This window comes from Gossypium raimondii, chromosome 12 (genome assembly GCF_025698545.1).
Source record: "Gossypium raimondii isolate GPD5lz chromosome 12, ASM2569854v1, whole genome shotgun sequence".
Lineage (NCBI taxonomy): Eukaryota > Viridiplantae > Streptophyta > Magnoliopsida > Malvales > Malvaceae > Gossypium > Gossypium raimondii.
Window position 1 is genome coordinate 53438775 of NC_068576.1, and position 22609 is coordinate 53461383.

The window sequence follows — 22609 nt, forward strand, 5'->3', positions numbered from 1 at the left end:
GCCCGGTATCCACCGAAAGAAGCAACTACTAACATGTGAGGTAAAAGTAAAAGACACGGGACATCTCTGTCGGTTGCATGAAAATATTGGACACCCGCACGATTAATAAATAGGTTTTATTTTTTATTTTCTCTCTTTTTCCCTGTACCTGTGGGTCCGTACAAGGTTAGGGAAAGCACGTCATTCAGATGACCGTACGATAAAAAGGAATATAACCAATGGGAATTCGCCACGTCATTCATTGGAGTGATCATTATCTGACTGGGTTTCACGTGGCTCTCCCTTGTTTTTATTTATTTATTTTTCACATGTGCGATGTGTCAAGTGGTGGCGCACTAACAGATCCCTCGCTTTTTTCAAACAAGAAAAATAAAATAAAATTTTCTATATTACTGTCTACGCTGGGGACCACATTAGGGACCTGAGCCCTTCAACTTTTGAGGATATGACATGAACTAGTCTTAGATTATGGTCTACATTAGATAGTATTTTACGATCAAGAATCTAGACCCTAAGTTTTTGATCTAGTTTCCTTTTAAAGCAATTAAAATTAATGAGGTATTATTTTCCCTTCTTTTTCTTTTTTTACTTTAAAACTTAGAAATCAAATTAGTCCACCATTTGTTGGGAACTGTGGGTATTAAATGAGCTGCAAAATGCTGATCAAGCCAAGTCCTAAAAACATGGACAATGGCAGGTCCAGCCTCTGTCACTGTTTTCTTTTAGCTCATCCTGTTGAATAATTAAATCAAACACGGCATGTTTCTGGGACATCCCTCCCATGTGGGAAATTGGCATCCTCTGGTTAAGATTTTCAGTTGCTGTACCCGGAATGAACAGTGAAAATGACCATCCAACGCCCTCTCTAGGCCCTACTGGTTGTGGTCCATCAGCTTCAGTACACGTGTCAAGGCAGCCCATTTTGATTGACTCATTCGGCAAATTATGGTTTATGGTCCACCCAGTTTTATTTTTGGGTAAATTATAAAAATATTCACCAGTTTTGATTACTGAACTTTAATTTATTAAGTTTTGGTCAATATTATTAATTTGTAACATTTTAATCACTATGCAGTAAATTTGATCATGAATTGGGATAGTCGACCCGGCCTGACAGCCAATTCAAAAAATGAGAGGGTTTGGACAAAAATATAGGCTCAAAAAATAGGCTTGGATAAAAAATGAGACCCATTTTCTAAACAATCTAGGCCTCAGGTGAGTTTTTTTTTTTTTTGCTCAATCCCGACCAAAATTTGTAAAAAAAAATGTTGTTTCCATTGTTTTGTGTTGTTTTGCAACTGTTTTATTATCATTTCGCTATTATATTGCTACTATTTTATTGTTATTGTTTGGATATTGTATAACTCTTATTTTATTATTAATTTTGCTACTATTTTAGAAGCATTTGTTTGCTAAGTTGCACATAAATATTAAATACTTTTTAATTTATTTTCAATTTGTTTGGAAACATTTATTTTAATGTTATTAGTGTATTTAATGTATTATATTTTTTAAATTTACTTTTATATAATACTATTATTATTAAAAAAATTAATACAGGCAGATGGGGCTTCGCAAAATTTTAGGTTCATTTTTCGGGTCAGGCCAGAACCTAAAAAATGAGCCTATAATTATGTTGAGGCCCGACTCAACCCGATCCATGATCACTTTTATTGTGCAATTAGTTAATTTTGATTATTGTGCAGTTAACGATAGTGGCGTTACGAATATATCACGTGGGCCGTTAAATGTTGACATGACTTTCATATCAGCACCACGTTATTTAAAACTAGTTTAAAAAAATTAACTTTTTTTTCTTCTTTATTTTTTCCTATTCTTTTCCTTTCTTCTTCTATCTTCTTTCTTTAACCGACCTTCAATGGATTGGATCTTCACTAGACCTCCAAATTTTGATTAGTTTTAACTAGTGAAGGAGCAAGGAATATATGGGGAACCCACCAACAAAGTTTTGTAACTTATGATGAAATGCCAATATCTTTATTGCTGCAAAAAAAAAAAAACCATTGACCAACATAAGTCTCCTTACACATCATGCTTACACATCATGCAATTGTTGAAAAAAATGTTAAAAAAAATGCCAAGATGTTTCTTAGAAGGTTTTGCAATAATATGCACTAAAAAGCACTAAAAAAGTGTTTAGTTACAATTAAGAGTAGTCAACAGCAAATGTGAGGAGATTATTAATGAGAGAGATTCAAGGAGTTTAAATCGAATTAAAAGATTAAATATGAGCTATATTCAGTAGAGTTCACCATCCTCACACTACCAACGATCTAAACCCCGAAACCCACACCATCTGTTAACTCTCAAAACCCTCCATCCATAACCATCACCCATGATATTAGCCACCAACAACAAATCTTCACTCTACAATCAAATACAAAATCCAAAAGAAGAAAAAAAAGTAAAGGAAGGGAGGAGCACAACCCATTTCGGTTTGACAAGTTAAGGGGTTTAAGGCTCTTTATTAGTCTATTCTAACGATGAATAAGGTAGAAATGTGATACTGACATTGAAGCCATATTAGCATTTAACGAATCATAATCAAATTAAATTTTCGTAAAATTATTAATGTAAGGTAAAGGCATATTGATCAAAACTTTACAAATTGATAACGTTAATGATCAAAATATAATAAGTTAAAGTTTAGTGAATAAAACTAATTTAAACAATATTATTTTTATAGTTTCCTTTGCCTCACAAGGTTTTGTACCGGCAATCAGGCAGAACATGGACCGAGTAGTAGTTGCCCTAATTGGCAATGGGCTGCAAAAACAAAATGAATCAAAACTACCGAATTAAAGCTGGAAATGGCATGGGCAACTCATGTTTTATGGACTCTATTCCTTTTCTCTGGAACTTGTAGGCTTTATATTCGGTTTCAGTGTAAACTTGCCCAACTCATGCTCTAGACGTGTGTGGTAAAATGACCTTTTCATAAACAATGTAAGTACAAACTTAAATCCCAAACTTCTTCTTTTTTTCCTTATATATATCAAAACCATTATTAAACTTTGATACAATGTGGTTTGAATCCGAGTAAGTTCTACGGGTGAATAGCTCTTGGTCACTAGGTCAATCACGAGAGTTGATGTATAAATTTAATATTTATCTATTTTTTATAAATAATAAACATATATATTATAGACGAAGAAATTCTCAAACCAATTACAAGACTCACATGTCAAATCAAAATTATAATGAGTCAAGCCGAAGTTATCATGAGGTAAAAATACGATATCATATTTATGTCATAATTATTTTCTTAAATTAATTCAAATTTAATTGAAATAAATAATAAAAATTATTATCACTAATAAAATAAAATAATTAATTCAAATTTAATTGAAGAGCTTGAAGAAATGGTTTTACAAAGATATTTGAAAAACTGAAGAGTTTGATGACATTCTGACAAACATCGTATTAATTTATCGAATTTACCTATTAGATAATTGCATACAGTATTATATATAAACAAATACTCGAAACTAGAATATTCTAATAATAATAATTAGAAAAAAAAAAAGTGATCCCTTAACGGTGTTGCAATCCTACAGCTGTGACGGTGACTCCACTTCTACTTTCGTCTTTCCTACCACCACAACGTCGATGCCGCACCTTTTTTCCCCTCTCCAACTTTCTTGGGAATTAAGTCATTAACCTTCAATCTCTTTCCACTATTTTCTTTTATATTTTAGTCTCTATAATCTTATACACTCTTCTGTATATTTATAATGAATATATATATACACTTTTCTTGCTTCCAACGCAAACATTTCCCACCAAAAACCATAGGGGAAGCCAACCGAACCCAATCAAACCATAAATTATATAGAGTTTTTCTCATGTTTTTATTGCTTCAAATTAACTCCCGACCATTGCCGATATTTGTGCTAAAAATGGGCCCATCATCACCTGTTGGAATTTGGGAACACCAAACATGCAAGTTTTTTGTCATGTAATTTAATTTAGAATATATATTTGATTCATATAAAAAATTAACAATAAATTTAAATAATTACTATTTCTCACGTAACCCAAAAGGCTATTGTTATCCAATCTATCTCCAACCAGTTTTGGTGGACTGTCCCTTATTTAAACAATAATGGAAGAACATAAATTCCGTGAAATGCAAGAACCAGAGTTAGGCATGATGGCGAATTTTGGTGGGACGACGACAGCTGCAATTGGAGGGCTAAGCAGCCGCCAATTGTCTCTTCCCCTCGACCAGAACCACCGTCAGTTGAAGGCTGAGATAGCCACACATCCGCTCTACGACCAGCTTTTAACTGCACACGTCTCTTGTCTCCGTGTTGCTACCACGATCGAACAGTTGCCTTTGATCGATGCACAGTTAGCACAGCCTCATAATGTTCTTAGGTCCTATGCTTCACAGCATCCCCAACATGGCCACTCCCTTTCACCCCATCACAGACAAGACCTCGACAACTTCTTGGTCAGTTCATTATATAATTCTTCCTTTCTTTTTTTTAGATAAAATTTTCTCAGCTAATGTAGGAAAGTGTGTTGTTGTTTAAGGTTTTTTTTCTTCTTCTTCTTACTTGGTTGCTGTAGGCACAATATTTGATAATGCTGTGTAGGTTCAAAGAAGAGCTTCAACAACATGTGAGAGTCGATGCCGTTGAAGCTGTCATGGCTTGCCGTGAAATCGAAAATAACTTACATGCTCTCACTGGTTTGTCCCCCTTCTTGTCTCCCTCTCACAATACTAAATAATTCATCAATAACCACAGATACATACCGTTCCAATCTTAATTAAGTATCTAATCTTGTTCGAAGTTTGATTATCTAGTTGTTTTAAAATGGTTGGTAGATTAGCCAATAGCCATGTAGGACATTAGAAGGGATATATATATGGAGAGAGAGGTTGGTTTTGCAGAAACCGCCATTTAAGGGGTGCATTGGAATATTTGTATTCCAGGGTTGGTTCTTTTTTCCTACGATAAATTTTCATTAAAAAATTTCCCATACGACATGCACCAATCTCGTTCGGTAGTGATTGCGTCCGTCCCACACGATTGAGATAGGTTTCCATTCCCATGGTGATTACGGGTCGAACAAATCATAAAGAAACCGATTTAGATTTGGGGGAGCTTCGAGAACGTCACCTATCCAAATAATAACAATAACAATATGCATTGGAACAATATTGTAATCTAATTGCAAGCATGTGGTTCAAACTTTAAACTACGCTGATTGGTAATTAAGTTTTTTTCTTTCTTTTTTTTTTCCTGATATCCATATTTTAATTCACATAATTTTCAGGAGTAACCTTGGGTGAAAGTACGGGTGCAACAATGTCGGATGATGAGGATGAGCTGCAAATGGACTTTCCTTTGGATAATTCTGGTGTTGAAGCAAATGATTTAATGGGTTTTGGTCCCCTTCTTCCTACTGAATCCGAAAGAACTTTGATGGAAAGAGTTCGTAAAGAGCTTAAGATTGAACTAAAACAGGTGATGATCAAATTGTAAATATTAAACCATGTCTCTGTCACTGCCATGTTTTAAGTTTGATCACCAGATCAAATTAAACAATGACAAACGTATATAAAATGTGGGTTACAGGGTTACAAATCAAAGATTGAAGATGTGAGGGAGGAAATTTTACGAAAAAGAAGGGCTGGTAAATTGCCGGGTGACACAACTTCAGTGCTCAAAAACTGGTGGCAGCAACACTCTAAGTGGCCGTACCCCACTGTAAGGAACTGATTACATATAGCTCATGGGTTTCATGTTATTTAAGTTGCATGTCCTTGAACTTGAAGTTTCACCATGGCTCTGTATGTGTATGATAATATACAGGAAGACGACAAAGCAAAACTCGTGGAGGAGACGGGATTGCAGCTAAAGCAAATCAACAACTGGTTCATCAACCAAAGGAAACGAAACTGGCATACCAATTATCAATCCGCAACCTCCTTAAAGTCCAAGAGGAAAAGATAGGCACAATAAATTTTATAAACATGCTAATGAAAAACAAAAATACAGCTGAGCTGAGGTGGTTGTAATAGATTCAGGTTTTCTAACAAAGTTTTCCCTGTCAGAATCTCTTCTTTTTTTTTTCTTATTTTGAGAGATCTTGGGATTGTGAGAACTATATTAAGCGACTCAAAACCAAAGTTTTCCCTGCAAATAAATGCATTCTCTTGCAAATCAAAGGAATCTAAAGAATTGAACAAGACCACCTTCCAAGATTTTGAATAGGCCAATACATCTGTATACTCTCCATTAAATCGAATATTAGAAAAAAAACAAGTCAAAATAACAACACTTTTTAGGTTTTGAACTGCCTGGGAAATGGGGCAAAAAGAAAATCAAGTTGTAAAAAAGAATTGGTGACCATCATGTTCATAAATGCAGTAGCGTCATTCCATTATCCCGTGACCTGCATTTTCAACATCAACTTCTCCCATGCCTGTGTCTTCCTCTTCTTCACTATCTTCGTCACCACTTACCTCTTCGTTGTCATTACGCAATTTAGCCATGTGCTCAGCAAGCAATTTATCATCTCGTTCGCTCACCTAAATCAATCCAACATGTCAGACACTCCAGAGAAAGATTACAAGAATGAATCCAGACAATTTCAATACTAATGACAAGAAAGAATCCATGATGAGAATCTCCAATAGCAAGAACATTAACACTGAATTAAATAACAAATCTGAAATAAGATGGACACTCACTGCTCTAGGCTGTTCCTTGACAACAAGTTTTCCCTTGTGATACTCTATTGCTTCGGTGCAAGCTGTAATTGCTTTATTGAGAATAGCTATACCTTGCTCCTGAATAGCAAAATAAAGAATTTACATAATTTTAGAGAGGAAAAAAAAGGGCTAAACAGACATGTATGCAATCAATGTCAACAGATGAATTTGGCATGGACAACTGAAAAGCTTGGACGGGAACCAACAGGAAAATACCATAAAGCATACTATATTCATGCAAAAGCTTTCAGAACTTAAAGCTGTGGATCAGAACTGCAGCGACCAGTTAGAGAAAATAATTCACTGCTGATGGACGAAAAAAGATATTAAGCTGACCTTGTCAAGGGTTTGAGTGGTAAGAACATAAAGTGGAGGAGCAACAAGCTTGATTTTAACAGGGCAATCATCATTCCCAGCAGCCTCAGCTTTGCGCATGGCCTCCTGCAAATTTAGAAAATAACCTCTCTTAGCAACGAAAAAAGCAGAGTGATAGAGACAGAGAGAGAGTTTCAGCGAATAAGACCTTAATGTGAAGAACACCATCAAACTGGAAACATTTCATTTCAATGTCAGCCCGAATCTTCAAAGGTTGTGGAGTCATTCTTCTCCTAATGTTTTTTACCAAAGCATCTTTGACTTCCTCAGTAACGGCAGGAACCACTTCAGTTACCTAAAGAAAGATTTGGTTAGAGACTCAAACCAGAAGAAGAAATAATGATACTTGCAACTCACAAATAAAAACTTTACCTCCTGTCCATCTGGGCCAGACTTCTTGACTTCGCAGGTGAGGGTGTTCAAGACTGAATCAGGATCAGTCACAATTATTTTGAATGCCTGCAGACATAAAACTTAAGGCCAAGATAACATTATGTCTAAATAAAATAGCAATTCAAAAGAAAGCAGATATTCATACCTCAAAAGCATGGCCATATTTCCGGTATAGAGGCCAACCAATTTTAATGTACAGCTCCTGTCACAAGTAATTAGCACTAGTCAGTTGCATGCTGGTGACAGAAATCAATTCCAACACCAACTACACATATAGATAATTTGATCAAGTAACCATGTCCCTTTCTATTTTGAAGTTTACAAGTAATAATAATTGTAAACAATACATATCCGAATCAACTATAATCAGAATCAAGCATTATAGAGCACAATAAGACTAATAATATATCCGGAGCCAAACTAGAATAACTCCAGAGAAGATCCACACATGGTGGATTTAAGACAAAATAAATTTGGATACAACCCACGCATGATTTATGTAAGTTGAGAGTCGAACCTGAGACATCAAAGTCCCAGAGCATCAGTCTTTGCCAACACTGCTAAGGCCTCATTAGCATCAAGTAACTGTATACTTATTTCCTCATTTCACTCGACTTTGCATAGTAATCTTCACCTTAATATTAAAGGTTGTTCCTATTAGCTTGTCCAAAATTTTCTAAATCATCCAATTTGATTTCTGATTATGCATTTCAGTAACAAAAAACAATTCTCCTCATAAACATTAAATCATAAAACAATTGGAAAGCATCCCCTAATTCTCACTAAACATCAAATCCACAGAACCAAATTTTAAAAGCAAGAAAAGAGATGAAAATCCTTAAATTTACTTCCAATTCACTACCCATAAAGCATGGCTAAAAATATTTATTTTTATCTAAATTTAGAAAACTAAGTCCCATGAACCACATACAGCAATTGAGTCTTATGCTGTCCGGTTAGGTTCCCTTCTAGTAAAAACACAAAAATGGCAGAATGTTGTTCTTGAATCTGACAACAAAACTATCATTAATTGCCTGTCCAGTAAAAGCAAAGCTCAATGGGAACTCACCGCTTGGGTTTTCTCATGTTTATCGTGTCTATAATAGGGCTGCCGACTGGGTAGCTAGAATGGCTAAAAACGGGATCATGCACATTAAACGGGAGTAAACAGCAATCAAAATAGTCCCTAAACATCAAAATGTAAAAAGAAACATAAACAAATTACCTCCAAATCGATACCCAAAGTCTCCGCCACATGTCGCATAATGGAGTGAACAAGCTTACTCTTATTATACCTTTCTTCACAAGCCTGAATATCTTCCTCGCTAACTCTCCTCTTACTCAAATCAATGTAACCCTTTTCCTTATCGACACGAAGGACCATCACAGGCTCGGTTCGGCCCACCTTGATCAGACTGCTGACGCTACGAATACGGCGGCGGGAGAGCTCCGAGAACAAGATCATGCCTTCGATGTTGTTGTATTCAAGGAGCGAAACGTAGGCACCCATGTCGGCGATGTTCTTCACTTGTATCATCACCGCCATGTCCACCTCAGGGTACTTTGCTTCGTACATACGACATTCAAGGTTCGGCATCTTATTCAAACTTTGAATTCCTTTTCTCTGTTCTTTGGATTCGACTCTTTGAGGGATTTTATTTTGGGGGGGCTTAGGGTTTTCAGAAGCTGTTGCCTGGACTGGTTAGACTTGAGTGAGGGAAAAAAGACAACAAATTTAGTTTCTGATGTGTTCAAAACGACGTCGCTACGAACAAGGCAGGTAGCCACTACCTAGTACGGGATTTAAAAAAAAAAGAACTAACGCCCACCGTGGGGCTCGAACCCACGACCACAAGGTTAAGAGCCTTGCGCTCTACCGACTGAGCTAGACGGGCTTCGTTGACCCCATTTTATTGTTATAGACATATGTCGTCTATGTTAAGAAACAGCTGAAGCAGCCATCTATATGTTCAGGTGTATGAAGAAGCCCAAATGAGTAGATCTCCTTCAAGCTGGGCTCCAAACCAACAAAGTCCCACATTTTCTTCTCATAAAACATTAAAATTAGCTTGTCATTATCTCACTTGTGTAACCTTTCATCTTTTGCCTTAGTGATATATAATATCAATGAAAATGTAGAAAGAGGAATGAATATTCCGATGAAGAAACTGATCAAAGATACCGTCTAAACAACAATCCCTGAGAATTTCTGAAAATATATATAAAGAGATTTTTCAAATTGAATTCTATGTCATCTGAATTGCCCAATATTTTCGAGTTGTATTCGTGTTTTTCTACCGACATCAGCAATTGCGTTCAAATATGAATACACTTCTACTTTCTTTTTTCGTTTAGAACAAGAGATTTGTAGAGGAAGCACGTGTCCAATTTTCTTTTTGCAAAGACATCTTCTACTTTCTTTTTTGGTTTAGAACAAGAGATTCTTCTACATATTAAAGGGATTCCAAAGGTTTCATCAAACTATCTATACACCTACCATACATAAAAGAAAATTATTAAATTTCAATTTTAATTCTGAATTCTGAATTCTGAATTTTGAAATTTAATATTTATATTTTATTTTGATCCTTACATTTATAAAGTTATCTGTTAATTTAAATAGTTAATATCATTAACTTTTCTATTAAAATATTACATGGTTATATATAATTCAATGCTTTAAAGGTACTGAAAACCAATACATCTCTTGTCTTTTTTTTTTTTTGCATTACAGGACAACGATCAAATTTCAATTTTGGTTTATATTATGTTGTTTTAAGCCATCAATTTTAATTTGACATAATTTGATCCTCTACTTTTATAATGTTATTAGTTAATCTAAATAGTTAATATTATTAGCCATTTAAATTACTACACTAATGTGAAATTGTTTTCCTTAGAAACACCGTTCTAACCAAAAAAAAATGTTTTATCATGATAAGTTCAAATTGATGTTTTAAGAGAAATTCACATTAGCATTTTCAATGTTATTTTTTTGTCACATTATTACCAAGTGCTTTCTTTTTTTTTTTAATTTTAAAGTGTCAAGTGACGGTTGTGGCGATTGGTCCTGAATTTTAAATTTTAGGATAAAATACGCTATTAGTCCCTAAACTATAGATAAGTTTTCGTTTTGGCCACTTAACTAAACAAATTATAATTTGGTCATTGAACTATTCAAAAATTTTCATTTAGATCACCGGGTTATTAAAATCAACACTATATGGGTTTTTCCATTCACACTGGTTGCACCAATCGAAAATTGTTTTCTTCCCTTGTATTCTACAATTTAGTTTTTTTTTTTTTGTCATTAAACAACTCTAGACATCATGAATCTATGAACCAAAATGAAAACTTTGAAATAATTTAGTGACTTGAATAAAAATTTTCGAATAGTTCAATGATCAAATTGTAATATTTTTTAATTAAGTGACCAAAACGAAAGCTTACCAAAGTTAAATGACTAATGGTGTGATTTACCCTGAATTTAAATTACAGAAGGAAAAATAAAAATTTTAAATTTTAAATGTACAAAACTAAAAAAAAACTTGAAATATATTAAAATTTCACTTTATAATTTCATCCAAAATAAATAATTAAACCAGAGGAATACAAAACAAAATAGCGAACAAGCAAAAATGTTTTACCTTTCTTCTCCTTTCACACTATACTTTCAGTACAATGACTAACTTAATTAAACCTTAATCAAAATATATCTTAAAATTAACTTTTAGATAAAATAAAATACTATGATTTTAATCACTTTTTTTTAAGATTTAAATGATTAAAATTTTCATTCACTTCTTGTCAAATTTCTTTTGGGAATCTATCAAACTTAATATTTTTAACATCATATGATTATCCTGCGTGTTTTAACCAAATTAATTTGGAACTTTTAATTATCTATGAAAATTTTTAACATCGCATGCAAGAATCAAGCCAAGTAGAAGGTGGATATAACTTTTCAATATAATCGAAATTTCCTTAAATAGAAGATTTGATTGACTAGAATATACACTTTATTGAAGTATTTTACCGAAATGAAAGATTGATATTGATAGTACTATTAACAAACATTTTGTACTTGTATATTAGATGGTTTGTTTAGGTTAAGTGTACAAGAGTGATAGCAACTGATTTCTTGTATTAGGATTTGTTTTCCAGCAAGTTGAATTGAGTTCATCAACATGTTGCACTTTGATATGCACTTTATCATTATATGATGGATTATTCTCTATGCAATGCTTCACAATTGTAGGAAGTTTACCAACAACGTAAGAAAATGATCGTGTCCATCTATGTTTTTACAACTTGTTTTGATTTCGTTTGGATGCAATTGAACAAATATCTGACATGTAAAAATCAAGATTAATTATAAATTTTACTAAAATTTACCATCAAATGCATTCTAGTTTATTTACTTTGAAATAGGTTTTATAAATTATAAAAATGAGTAAAATAGTCTCTTCACATCTCCCAAACTCTTAAATAAGAGGATAATACGCTTCAACGCACTCGAACCCACGTTCTCCTGCACTGACAACAAGACCGACTAAAATGATGTTTAAAATAATTATTATGATAATAAAACACCGGTTTAACCTATATTTATTCTCGTAAGACCCACGTGATTCATCATATTTCTCATTATTTGAAAATTTAATAATATTTCTCATACTGTATTACGACATTTTAAATAAAATAAATAAAATCGTGGCTCCACAGTTGGAGCGAGCCAGACAGCCCAACTATTTAAGGACCGTTTCAGATGTAGATGGAGCCCATAAATACAAAAATGTGGGCCCACTTTTGTAATGACCAAGTTTTCAGAAACATTTTATATAATTTTCACGATAGATCAAAGTTTTTTTAAAGTCAAATCATATTAATCTGAGTAATTCTTTTTACTTTATATCTTATAAGTTAAAAATAATTAATAATATTCAACATGTATGTGCTATAAATATAATTAAAATATTAAAAATCAATCATAATATATAAATAAAATAATGTATCAAAATTTCTATAACGTAGATTAAAAATGTTTTAGAAATTATAAGTAAAAAGGTGCTTTCTTTCTTAGAAGGCAAAAGGCAAAAAGAGCTTTGCACTTTTATAGTGTAAAGAAAAAGAAAATAGTGATGTCTGTATAGTTTGATGAACTCAAGAAGCTCTCTATTAAGTTTACAATTGTCAAATGGAGTGCAGAAAAAGATGCATATTTTTGTATTTGATGGAAACTCAAACTAGCCAACAAGGGTTCATGTTGTCACGCATTGGCCCACCAAAGAAAGCCAACAATTGACGGCCAGGATTCATGGGTACATTGTTTGATCATCTTTTATATTTTTTTATAGAGGTGGACCACCGTGCCCCCTCCTAAAAAAATATGGACCACTTTGGACCAATGTAAACCGTCCATCATAAAAAATGAACCACCCGAAAAGTAAGGGTGAAAGCGGTGAGGCTGCCTGCCCCACCCAATGCCTAGAGAGCAGAGTGAAGTGAAATTGAACCACCCAATTTTTGGAGTGCAATTTGGATTCCACAAATAAAAAATGGAAGTAAAAAGTAGGGACCCATGGTCCCATGGTGCATGCGCACCCCAAATCCACGGGTAACACGTAGTAGACCCACACCCCCCCTTGCACGGGTTATGTTTGAAAGCCTACATTATCCCTTTCAGCGCGTGTAAGGGAGGTTATGGCGCGTGGACTGCATTGTTTCCGGGGTATGGATATGAAGCGGACCCACCACAATTACCAGTGTCCAGACCAACTCCGCCTACCACTCCAACGGGAACTTTCCCCACGACCCCTACTTACACGTGTAATACACTAGTTGATACCTTCAAATTTGCAGTCTTTTCTATATATAGTATGCATGTGTAATAAGTTTTATCATTATATTTAATTATTTGTTGATAAATTACAATCTTCTTTATAGCAATTTGTGTACAACGTTTCTAATTTTTGATAATATAATTAGGGTATGTGTAGTAAATAGTAATAATTAATCGTGATTCATTTCCATTTGCGACCCCAACCACATGGTTACTATCGAAACTCTGAAGTTTTGATACGTTTTAAGATTAACTTTTGTTATTAATCCTGCAACTATGAATGTGGATTTAGCTTACATAATTTGATCATTTTAGTCTTTATATTCTTTAAATTTTAAAATTTTAGCCTGCACCAAACAATAACTATTTCCAGGTACTACCCATAAAGAATTTGATTAATGAATTTTAGTCGTAGTTTGTGTTAAGACTAAAATTTAAAAATTTAAAAAGTAAATCTACAACTTTACATATATTATAAGACTAATAGCATAAATTAACCAATTAGATTTAACCGCTGTTCGAGTTAAGACTGAAAATTTAAAATTCCAATAATTTAAGGACTAAAATGACTAATTTGAAAAGTATAGATGTAAAAGAACTAAATCCTCAACCAGGGGCAGAACAGAGGAAGTGGAGCAATGGTTAATCTGTAAGTTAAGAAGTTATAATCGTGGTTACAATTATACAATAGCAGAATTTAAACTTGACCAAATTTCGCACTAAAACATGGCGAAGTTTGAAGATATGGTGTTATGATGGAGGAGGAACTATATACTTTGCATTTTGCAACTTGCAAGATGAACAAATTCTCACAATAACACCATCACTTTTAGAACACACAGATTACAGAACTATTTTCCGCTTTTGTTCGCATTGTAATTATTTATTCCATTGGAATATATTATATAATGTTCCAGAATCTGAAAACTAAACTCTACGGATTTTTTTGCTTAGAAGCAGCTTTTATCTGCTGTTGATGATGATTCCATGACCGACCCATCAACTGCAACTCTTGTTTATCATAAATCTCCAATGAAAAATCCCTAAGCATTTGAGCCGTTCCCCCAGTTCCACCGCCACCGTTACCACCCGAACTCACGCTTGGCGCCATTGTAGACTTCTTTGCCTCCGTCGCTCCTACTGGCGTACTGCTTGTACTCACAGCCAGAGTTGATACACCGTCGCACACCACAGCTTGAGTTTCAGTCGTTGTCGCAACGAATGAAGATGTGGGCCTTGCGGCTATGTTACAAACCGATGTCAAAGCTGGCGAGAAAGCCCATAACTGTGGCGGTGGCCGCTGATTAGTAAGCCAATCACCGGAAGCCGTGGGCGTGGACTGTGGGATCATCCAAAACGCATTAGCTGGTACCATCATTCCAGTATTTCCGACAGCCCACACTGGCACCAGAGCTTGCTGAGCAACCGGAGCTAGCCCTGAATATTGCGTCACTAACCTCTGCTGCTGCTGCTGTTGTTGTGCAACTGCGATCGGAATTCCATCATTTACATCGCAGAACTCGCTGCTTGCCGGGCGCTTTCTTTTCTTCGTTTTGTCATCTATTTGGCTATTATTATTGGAAGTGTTAGTGGCTGAGGTTGTGGGAATCTTGAGGGTACCACCGACTGATACAGCGATAGCAGGCACAGTGCCGGTACCGGTAGCTTCTATAATAGCATGTTCAGCGTGTTCGAGGAGCCATCTGACGGTTTCCCCATCTGATTTATGGCCGAGTTCGCGAGTCAGCTGGAAGATCCTGGCAGCACAAGTGGCGGGTATTCGGATTCTTCGACCGCGGCCTTCAACCTTCGTGTGACGGTCCTTGTTGTAGGAGCGTTTAGCGGTGGTAACAGGCGTGGGGATAGGGATTTGCATTGACATCTGCCCGCTAACTGGGACTACCCGAGTAGGCCGCGGAGGATGGGTTTTCCGGTCCGGGTCGGGTTCTATTGGCTCTTCTTTCAATGGCATAACCATTAACGCTGAGTTTTCACAATTCTCATCGTTCTTGATACTGTTAGCGGCGGTGGGCGTGGCGTTGTTAGGTCCTCCGGTACTGGTGCTAAGATCAGATGTGCCTCCGTCTTCAGAAGGATCCATTTCCTGGATCCGAATTGTATTTACCCTTTGGTCCGTGAATCAAGGGGGAGACTTTGTTGCTTGGAGAAAGTTAGGGGTCGGAGGATTGTAATTTATAAAGGGTTAAAATCATAAATGATGGAAAATGATTACAAGTGTAGGGATAATAGAAAGGTTTAATTATAATCTTAATCTTTATACTTTTCACAATTCAAAATTTAGTCCCCTTACTTTTACTATTTAATTATTGAAGTTAAGTTTATAACACTTTTAAAGAAATTTTATTAAATTTGATCATGTGTCATTTTAAAATGAAAAAATATTATTTTTATTAATATTACAAGTTCGAAAGACTAAACAAGCAAATTTGGAGTTACGAGATTTTTTTATTCTGAATCAGGAATAGTAAGGTTTTTAGCACTACCATAGAGAAAGCTCTCTTTCTTTACATGGTTTTCACGTCATAAATCTTTTATTTTAACAATGTCACGAACATAATTCTTTTGATTTGTTTTCAATTGTGAGACTAAATTCTAATTGTTCAAAGAGTACAGGGACTAAAAGCATGGTTGAACCTAAAAAAGTTATTTATATTTGTTGGACTTTTCATCTACTCGGTTTGGTTTTATGTTTCTGATATTTGTTTTTGGTTGGAAGAGAAATCCAACGGCGGTGATTGCATTGGGCCCCATTGGTCTGGGTGACCAAGATGATGGAACAGGTGGCCACTACTGTCAACCAATAAACTTGTGAATGGTGTCAGAAATGTCTGAAAAAGGGCTTTATGTTTGTGGGATAACAAATTTGATTCATTGGTTGATGCCACGTATCTATGGTGGTCTCCGTACTACTACACAATAATTAGCCTTTAAAGCTAGAAATAAAATATATATCTCATGTAAATTCACCAATCTATTGCCAACTATTTGTTTCAACATAGGTAAAACTGGGTTTACAATTAACTTATTACAAACAAGATTGAAAAATGACAATAGGGTTGAAAAAGGGATTTGCTGCTATTTGGAACTATGTCGTTTTCAACTTACAAATGGGAACCCAGTTCTTGGTAAATCTGTTCTTCTTCAGTGACCATTGACAACAGAACCATTCTCATTACCAGTACAGTTCCCGTCCTTCTTTGCATAGAATCTCCGGTACTTAGAATCGACTTCGGTGAGGTAGTATGTTCCGGGAGACAAAAGGCTACAGTCTTTGCTAGTCACAAAGTCTTTAGCTCCATACCTATGCTCCATGAGGTGCATAGTCTCGACGAACTTCTCAGGGGCAAACTGCACAGAATCACCTCTATTACAATCTTTTCGGTGACAATTAATACGAGAATGAAGAAAATTGTCCTTTCAGTTGAGTACATCAGGCCTAAAATGGAAGTGCAAGAATTACCTCATGCCTAGACTTCAATTTTCCAGCAATATTCATCACCGTCGCAATGTTCGATAGGCTAAAAGGATGTTGACCTTCATGGAGTCGCAATGAAAACATTGTGGCAGTCAGTCCACTTCCGTATGAGAATAATATTACCCGCTTTCCTGCCTGCATGTTGTTATATATATATCAGATGTGTGTGGAAATAGGGGCAGAGACAACTGATTTTCATATTTGGAAAAAAGAAATAAAACAATTACCAGTTCACTGTTTTTGCTGTGAAGAAGAGATGCAAACGCAGCGTACAGAGATGCTGTGTACATGTTGCCAACTTGCTTTGGTATCAAGGTGGTTGGTTGCACCTTGGCATCGTAAAGGGGCTTTGAAACTTGTTGGGATGCCTGCAAATGCATGAAAGTAAGTGGCATCAGCAAGAAGTCTACCGTTTATGAAGCAAACTAATTAAGAATCTATATGACATTTTCATTACGGATTACAATCATGTATCAACTATACCACAAGTTTGTTGGTAGAGTATCAGACTCCTAATTTTCACTGATCGCTAACTAGAATCTAACCCTAGATACCACAAGTACCCAAAAAGGAAGTTAAAAATAGACCTTCTCAAGATCCCTGCTTTGGTAGCTTTCATCACCGGTCAAAGTTGAAAATGGAGCCAACTTTTCTTTAGCAATGTCATCAACAGAACTACAAAATTACGTAAACCGAGTAAATAACCAAACAGAGATGGATCAATCAATAAAACCTCAGAGCATCAAAGAAAAAGAAAAACCTGGCATTCCTCACAAAGTCATTGAACACCAAACGAGCAAAGCTTTTTTGCACAAGCTGCAGCAATGCAAATGGAAAATTTTAAGATAAATTCCAAAATTCCCACAATTATTCAAAAGATGTTTCTATCGATTTATCAATAACTGGTCAAACTAGCTACCTTATTATATGGAGAATGAAATACAAAGTAGTCAGCATCGGAAAGGGAAAATTGCTTGCCCTCTTGTTTCTCGTACCTGCCAACCAAATATAGAGGCATTAGCAGATAATAACTAGTACATATTCCATATTCATAAAGGAAAAAAAGAAAATACTTCGAGTACTTCTACAGTGACTTACTTGTGACAGAAGTATTTATAGCAAGTATCAAGAGCCATGAGATAGCACGTTTGAGAGAGTTTTCCATCAACAACCTACACATGCATGTCAATAGATAGAACCATTATCTAAAGAGGAACTCATGATGAACAAAAATACCAATATAGGTGATTGGTATGCCAAGTAAATGGCTCCTATAAACAAATTTAAATGTCTTTACCGGATATTCACTAGCAAGGTTGGGCTTGTAAAAGTCGTAGGCATGGGACATGTGACTCCCCCTAAATTTGCTTTCAAAAGCAATAGGAGCATCAGGCCCAATTAGCATAGCAATTGCAGCTGCTCCTCCAGTAGGCCGGGCAGGTCCTTCAGCATAGACCTGAAAAACAAAAGACCTCAGGTTTTACTTAACTGTACTCAAATGACTTGAAAGCTACATATCTTGCCTATATAAATGTACAAACTCAAGAGAAACATAATGTGTGCTTGGCTTCCTGAAGTGTGCAATGATCGTGTGAACAAAGAAGCATGTTACGATCCCCTTTAGTCCAAAACTAAAACCATGCACAGAGTGGTATTTAAAAAGAAAGGGAAAGTTTGCTTTTAAAAAGTAACAGTACAGGAAATGAGCATACCGCACTGTCAGTACAAACAACAATGCCATATCGTCCATCCCATGAACTACTTTCCACCCAATTGACACAGTTGAACAGAGCTGCAGTCCCTCCATAACATGCATTAGTTGAATCGACCCCTTCAATGTCAGTGTTTCCACATTTCTGTTTGTTTAACATGAGAAAAGAGCATTAAGTGAAGAACAGACATTTAATCATAAACTGCAACAAAGTTGTCTTAAGAACTAGATAGAGATTTAATCATGAACTTTCAAGTTATTCAATATGAAGTTATATGCACTTCTCACTGATATGCCTATAGCTCCATCCTCTAACATAGGATGAGATCTTTGACTAAGATGGCTGCCATATAGCAATGTTAAAGCTTTTGAAAAAATGATCCCAAATAAGTGCCAGAAGCTATAATTTTCAATTAATATTTCAAGCAATTTGATGATGTTTCAAAGCATACGTTTTGATTAGTTCTTTTATCTATCTAAGATGAAGAAAGGGGCAACTATCTAATGTAATAAGATCATGATGATCGGGAATATTACCTCAAAAATTTGCATTAGGAAAGTCTTAATGGACTTGCTCTTGTCTATCACGGTCTCGCTGCCAACTTCAAGACGGCCAATTTGTTTAGGGTCAATCTTATACTTCTCAAGGAGTGAAGTAACAACTGTCAAACTGCATATCGAAGATCCCGAGTTAGAAAAACGCAAAATAACCATACAACACATATTAAGAAGAATAGGTATAGAATGTAGGATCAATAACCTCATTGAGATCACATCTTCGACCTCAGTACAGAAGGCCAAACAATCTTGTCCAAGTCCAATGGTGTATTTTCCTTTGCTCACGCCATCATGAGCCTCCAAGGTTTCCTGTTTATGTAGGACAAAGAAAGGAATAACTAAACAAGTGATGCTAATGTAATTGACAGGATCCATAAGATCCATTTATTACATTAATTTATTATAGAACAACAACAATAAAGAGATTGTTCATGTTATTAATTTATTAATTCTGCAATAAAAGGTTTCCAAGAGGAAAGGGAAAAAAAAAAGAAACATCACTATTTTCCCGAAATTTTTATAAATAAACATAGAAAACAAAAAGGCCATAATTCTACTGGTATTAAAAGAAAAATAGAAGTAACTCCAAAATATCAATTAAGACAAGTATTTAGACTCAGGACAATCATGCAGGCAGAACATATAAGAGAGAAGAGTGAAATACAAGAAACTATTAATTACTATCCATCTGCGATCCAGGTAAAGAAAAAGCCAAAGCTAATGAACAAGAATTCACATCAAACAGTGAGGTAGCAGACATGTACACTTTGAACTGTCTATAGAGTTCCCAAAACACCGTGATTTAGATGACCCCATCAACTCAAATCACATAAAAAGAACACTGGAATAAACTTTGCAAACAGAAAATTAAAAATCGTAAAAAAAGACCAAAACAAGAGAGGGGGGGAAAGGAAAGAAAAGTGCAAGCAAAAATAACCCAAGGAATCCACCTTTTACCCGTTTTCTCACTTGTATCAACCACGAAACCAAAACCCAGAAACCCAAAAAAATCCCAGAAACCCCATTTTCTCACCTGTTGAACAAAGGTAGGAGGGAAGTAAATATCCATAGCAAGAATTCCTACATTCTTAGCCATTTTTCTCTCACACGAACGAAGATGGATTAGCTACGACAAAGATTAAAACGAAAAGGGATATTTTTTCTTGGATTAAGAAAATGATGCTTCCTTTTTGTTTCCCTGAAACTCAGCTGAGAGCAACGTTGGTGAGGAACTGTGAATCCGATGTGGGTGTTGTTCCACTATATATAAGCAAATGCAGACTTCATGAGTTCGTCTCACGTGTATAGTTGGAAACTCTAGTTTCTGTTTCCGCCCTCTTCATTTCACTTATTTACGGTTTTCGCCCTCATGTCAGTGTAGAAAATGGTATAAAACTTTGGTTTTCGATTATTTAATAAATACGGCGAACATTTGCAAAAATTATTAAATTTCAATATGGATGAAAAATTTTATAGAATCAGTCTTGATTATAATAACAAAATTAATTAGGGTTTTGTCTCAGATATAATCATATTTTTATTAATTTTTTAAATAAAATTAATTTAATTTACCTACATAAAAATAATTTAATAATTAGTACCTCGAAAATAAAAATGGATCACAAATTTTTTAATTTCGTTTGTGAGTAAAAATCATTATTTTTAAATTTTAATTATTTATAAATTGAATTTTATAAGATACTCATTAATGTAGGAGAAACAACTTTATAAACTGCAAATATGGAAAATAGAAGTAAAAGATCCAAAAGAATGGATAAAAAGTATTTAAAAATATTTTATCAGCTTTATTAGTGTAGACATTATTGTTAATGCAGGAAGACATGGGTTCGAGTGCGTTAAAGTACATTGTACTCCTATTTATGGGTTAAAAAAGATTATAAATAATTCTAAGCGTTATATAAAAAAATATATATGATCGTAACATATAATAAATTTATTAAAAGGATCATTATTTGCATAGAAATGATAGATTCTAGGGTAAATTTTATTTAAATATAATGTAAATTTGCTTTAATTATTAATTTAATTTATCATAGTTTAATTCAATAAATTTAAGTATGGTCTCAATTTATATATATGAATTTTTTCTTAATCTTTCGGTTAATTGTAAATATTAAATATATTTATTTTAAATACAATATATTATTTATAATATAAATCATAGGGAGTAAACGAATCAAATGAAAAAATGATTTATTCTTGTTCAGTTCATTTGTTTATTTTTTAAGTTGTTCGTATTTATATTTGATTTGTTTATTATTTGGCATGTTCATGCTTCATTTATTTAATGTTTACGAACATGTTCAATTAATATTCATAAATATTAAATTAACATGTTCACAAATAGAGGTGCTCATGGGCAGGGTCGAGTCAGTTTGAGTCGAGTCTAAACACGATATTAACATATTTTACATTTGCTCAAGCTCAACTCTTATTCTTTAGTTTTTAAAAAATTTATTTATATTATATTATTTTAATATTTAATAATTTTATACATTTTTTATTAAATTTTTTTATACAGTCATCTTAACATTATTTTAATGTTTACATTAGATTAGTATTATATATTTAGTATAAGTTTATTTTTTTAATGTGTTCTAAATTACATAATATATAAAAACAACATAATATAAAGTATTATAAATTTAAAAACGGGTCGGGTCGGACTTTGAATGTTCAAGTCTGAGCCTAGCCTATATTTTAAATGAACCTAATTTTTTTCCAAACCCATTTTTTAGGCTTAATATTTTTATCCAAATCATCCCAAATTTCGAACAGACATTCAGGTCTGGACGGATAACCCGATTCATGAATAGGTCTATTCACAAACAGTAAACCAAACAAAAAAAAAAACAAATCAATTAAATTTAAATATAAAAATATAGAAAAATATTTTTAAATATTATTTATAAAAATATTATATTTAAATAAACATGTATATAACTAAACTTATTCATTTAATAAATCAACATAAATTATTTAATCAATTCATTTATTAAATATTCAAATTTAATAAGTCTGAGATCCTATTCCATGGACAGTTCTTTAATTTCTCCCATTGGAATCTCCGCAGCTCCCTCTTATTCCTTTTCTCTCCCTATATGTTCCATGTAAACAATGCCTTTTTCAAGTATAACTAGGATTACTATATATTCAATTAATTAAATCAAAAATAATTCCGAGAAAATTCACATAATGTAATATTCAAATTTGAGATTTGTTCGTAAATATTTGTTTTTTAGATATTAAATATTCGTTAAAATTATTTATATTCATAAGAATACTTTTTATGAAATTTAAAATTAAAGTCTAATTTTATACATTTTAATATAATAATATAATTGAAAAAAACATCTTTCAATTTTCTAAGGTGATGAAATGAAAATAAAGTAATTAAGGCGATGCCATTAATTTTTTGGGTCATATATTTCGAAAAAAAAAATAGTGACATACTAGTTTTTCATG

The 22609-nt window shown here is 33.9% G+C and overlaps 4 protein-coding genes and 1 non-coding gene across 5 annotated transcripts; 1 reads left to right on the forward strand and 4 right to left on the reverse strand.

The window, feature by feature from the left end:
* The first annotated feature begins 4111 nt into the window (after positions 1–4111).
* On the forward strand, positions 4112–6090 carry LOC105765182 (homeobox protein HD1). Its single transcript, XM_012584151.2, has 5 exons — positions 4112–4477; positions 4597–4717; positions 5308–5498; positions 5610–5741; positions 5847–6090. The coding sequence occupies exons 1-5, from the start codon at positions 4127–4129 to the stop codon at positions 5985–5987; spliced, it is 936 nt and encodes a 311-aa protein (XP_012439605.1). The 5' UTR covers positions 4112–4126; the 3' UTR covers positions 5988–6090.
* A 125-nt stretch (positions 6091–6215) lies between these two features.
* On the reverse strand, positions 6216–9233 carry LOC105765181 (eukaryotic translation initiation factor 2 subunit alpha homolog). Its single transcript, XM_012584150.2, has 7 exons — positions 8742–9233; positions 7662–7718; positions 7496–7582; positions 7272–7418; positions 7085–7189; positions 6728–6826; positions 6216–6565 (listed from the first exon to the last, which is right to left on the reverse strand). Exons 1-7 carry the CDS (start codon positions 9111–9113, stop codon positions 6410–6412), a joined length of 1023 nt encoding a protein of 340 aa, XP_012439604.1. The 5' UTR covers positions 9114–9233; the 3' UTR covers positions 6216–6409.
* Positions 9234–9338: 105 nt separating this feature from the next.
* TRNAK-CUU (transfer RNA lysine (anticodon CUU)) lies at positions 9339–9411 on the reverse strand. Its single transcript has one exon. It is a non-coding gene; the product is annotated as a tRNA-Lys (tRNA).
* Positions 9412–14108: 4697 nt separating this feature from the next.
* Positions 14109–15549, reverse strand: LOC105765183 (transcription factor TCP19). Its single transcript, XM_012584152.2, has one exon. The coding sequence runs from the start codon at positions 15457–15459 to the stop codon at positions 14293–14295; it is 1167 nt and encodes a 388-aa protein (XP_012439606.1). The 5' UTR covers positions 15460–15549; the 3' UTR covers positions 14109–14292.
* A 781-nt stretch (positions 15550–16330) lies between these two features.
* LOC105765184 (hydroxymethylglutaryl-CoA synthase) lies at positions 16331–20373 on the reverse strand. The gene is made up of 12 exons (XM_012584153.2): positions 20157–20373; positions 19326–19432; positions 19103–19235; positions 18567–18710; positions 18152–18310; positions 17953–18026; positions 17774–17849; positions 17615–17670; positions 17442–17529; positions 17082–17222; positions 16840–16989; positions 16331–16727 (listed from the first exon to the last, which is right to left on the reverse strand). The coding sequence occupies exons 1-12, from the start codon at positions 20217–20219 to the stop codon at positions 16521–16523; spliced, it is 1398 nt and encodes a 465-aa protein (XP_012439607.1). The 5' UTR covers positions 20220–20373; the 3' UTR covers positions 16331–16520.
* Between the last annotated feature and the right edge of the window lie 2236 nt (positions 20374–22609).

Coding starts and splice junctions, on each gene's coding strand:
- LOC105765182 (XM_012584151.2), top strand. CDS start 4,127: ATGGAAGAACATAAATTCCGTGAAATGCAAGAACCAGAGTTAGGCATG. Junction 4,478..4,596: donor AAGACCTCGACAACTTCTTG/GTCAGTTCATTA, acceptor TGGTTGCTGTAG/GCACAATATTTGATAATGCT. Junction 4,718..5,307: donor TAACTTACATGCTCTCACTG/GTTTGTCCCCCT, acceptor CATAATTTTCAG/GAGTAACCTTGGGTGAAAGT.
- LOC105765181 (XM_012584150.2), bottom strand. CDS start 9,113: ATGCCGAACCTTGAATGTCGTATGTACGAAGCAAAGTACCCTGAGGTG. Junction 7,583..7,661: donor AATATGGCCATGCTTTTGAG/GTATGAATATCT, acceptor TTATGTCTGCAG/GCATTCAAAATAATTGTGAC. Junction 7,190..7,271: donor ATGGTGTTCTTCACATTAAG/GTCTTATTCGCT, acceptor CTAAATTTGCAG/GAGGCCATGCGCAAAGCTGA.
- LOC105765183 (XM_012584152.2), bottom strand. CDS start 15,459: ATGGATCCTTCTGAAGACGGAGGCACATCTGATCTTAGCACCAGTACC.
- LOC105765184 (XM_012584153.2), bottom strand. CDS start 20,219: ATGGCTAAGAATGTAGGAATTCTTGCTATGGATATTTACTTCCCTCCT. Junction 18,711..19,102: donor TCCTAATGCAAATTTTTGAG/GTAATATTCCCG, acceptor TTAAACAAACAG/AAATGTGGAAACACTGACAT. Junction 17,530..17,614: donor GACTTTGTGAGGAATGCCAG/GTTTTTCTTTTT, acceptor GTAATTTTGTAG/TTCTGTTGATGACATTGCTA.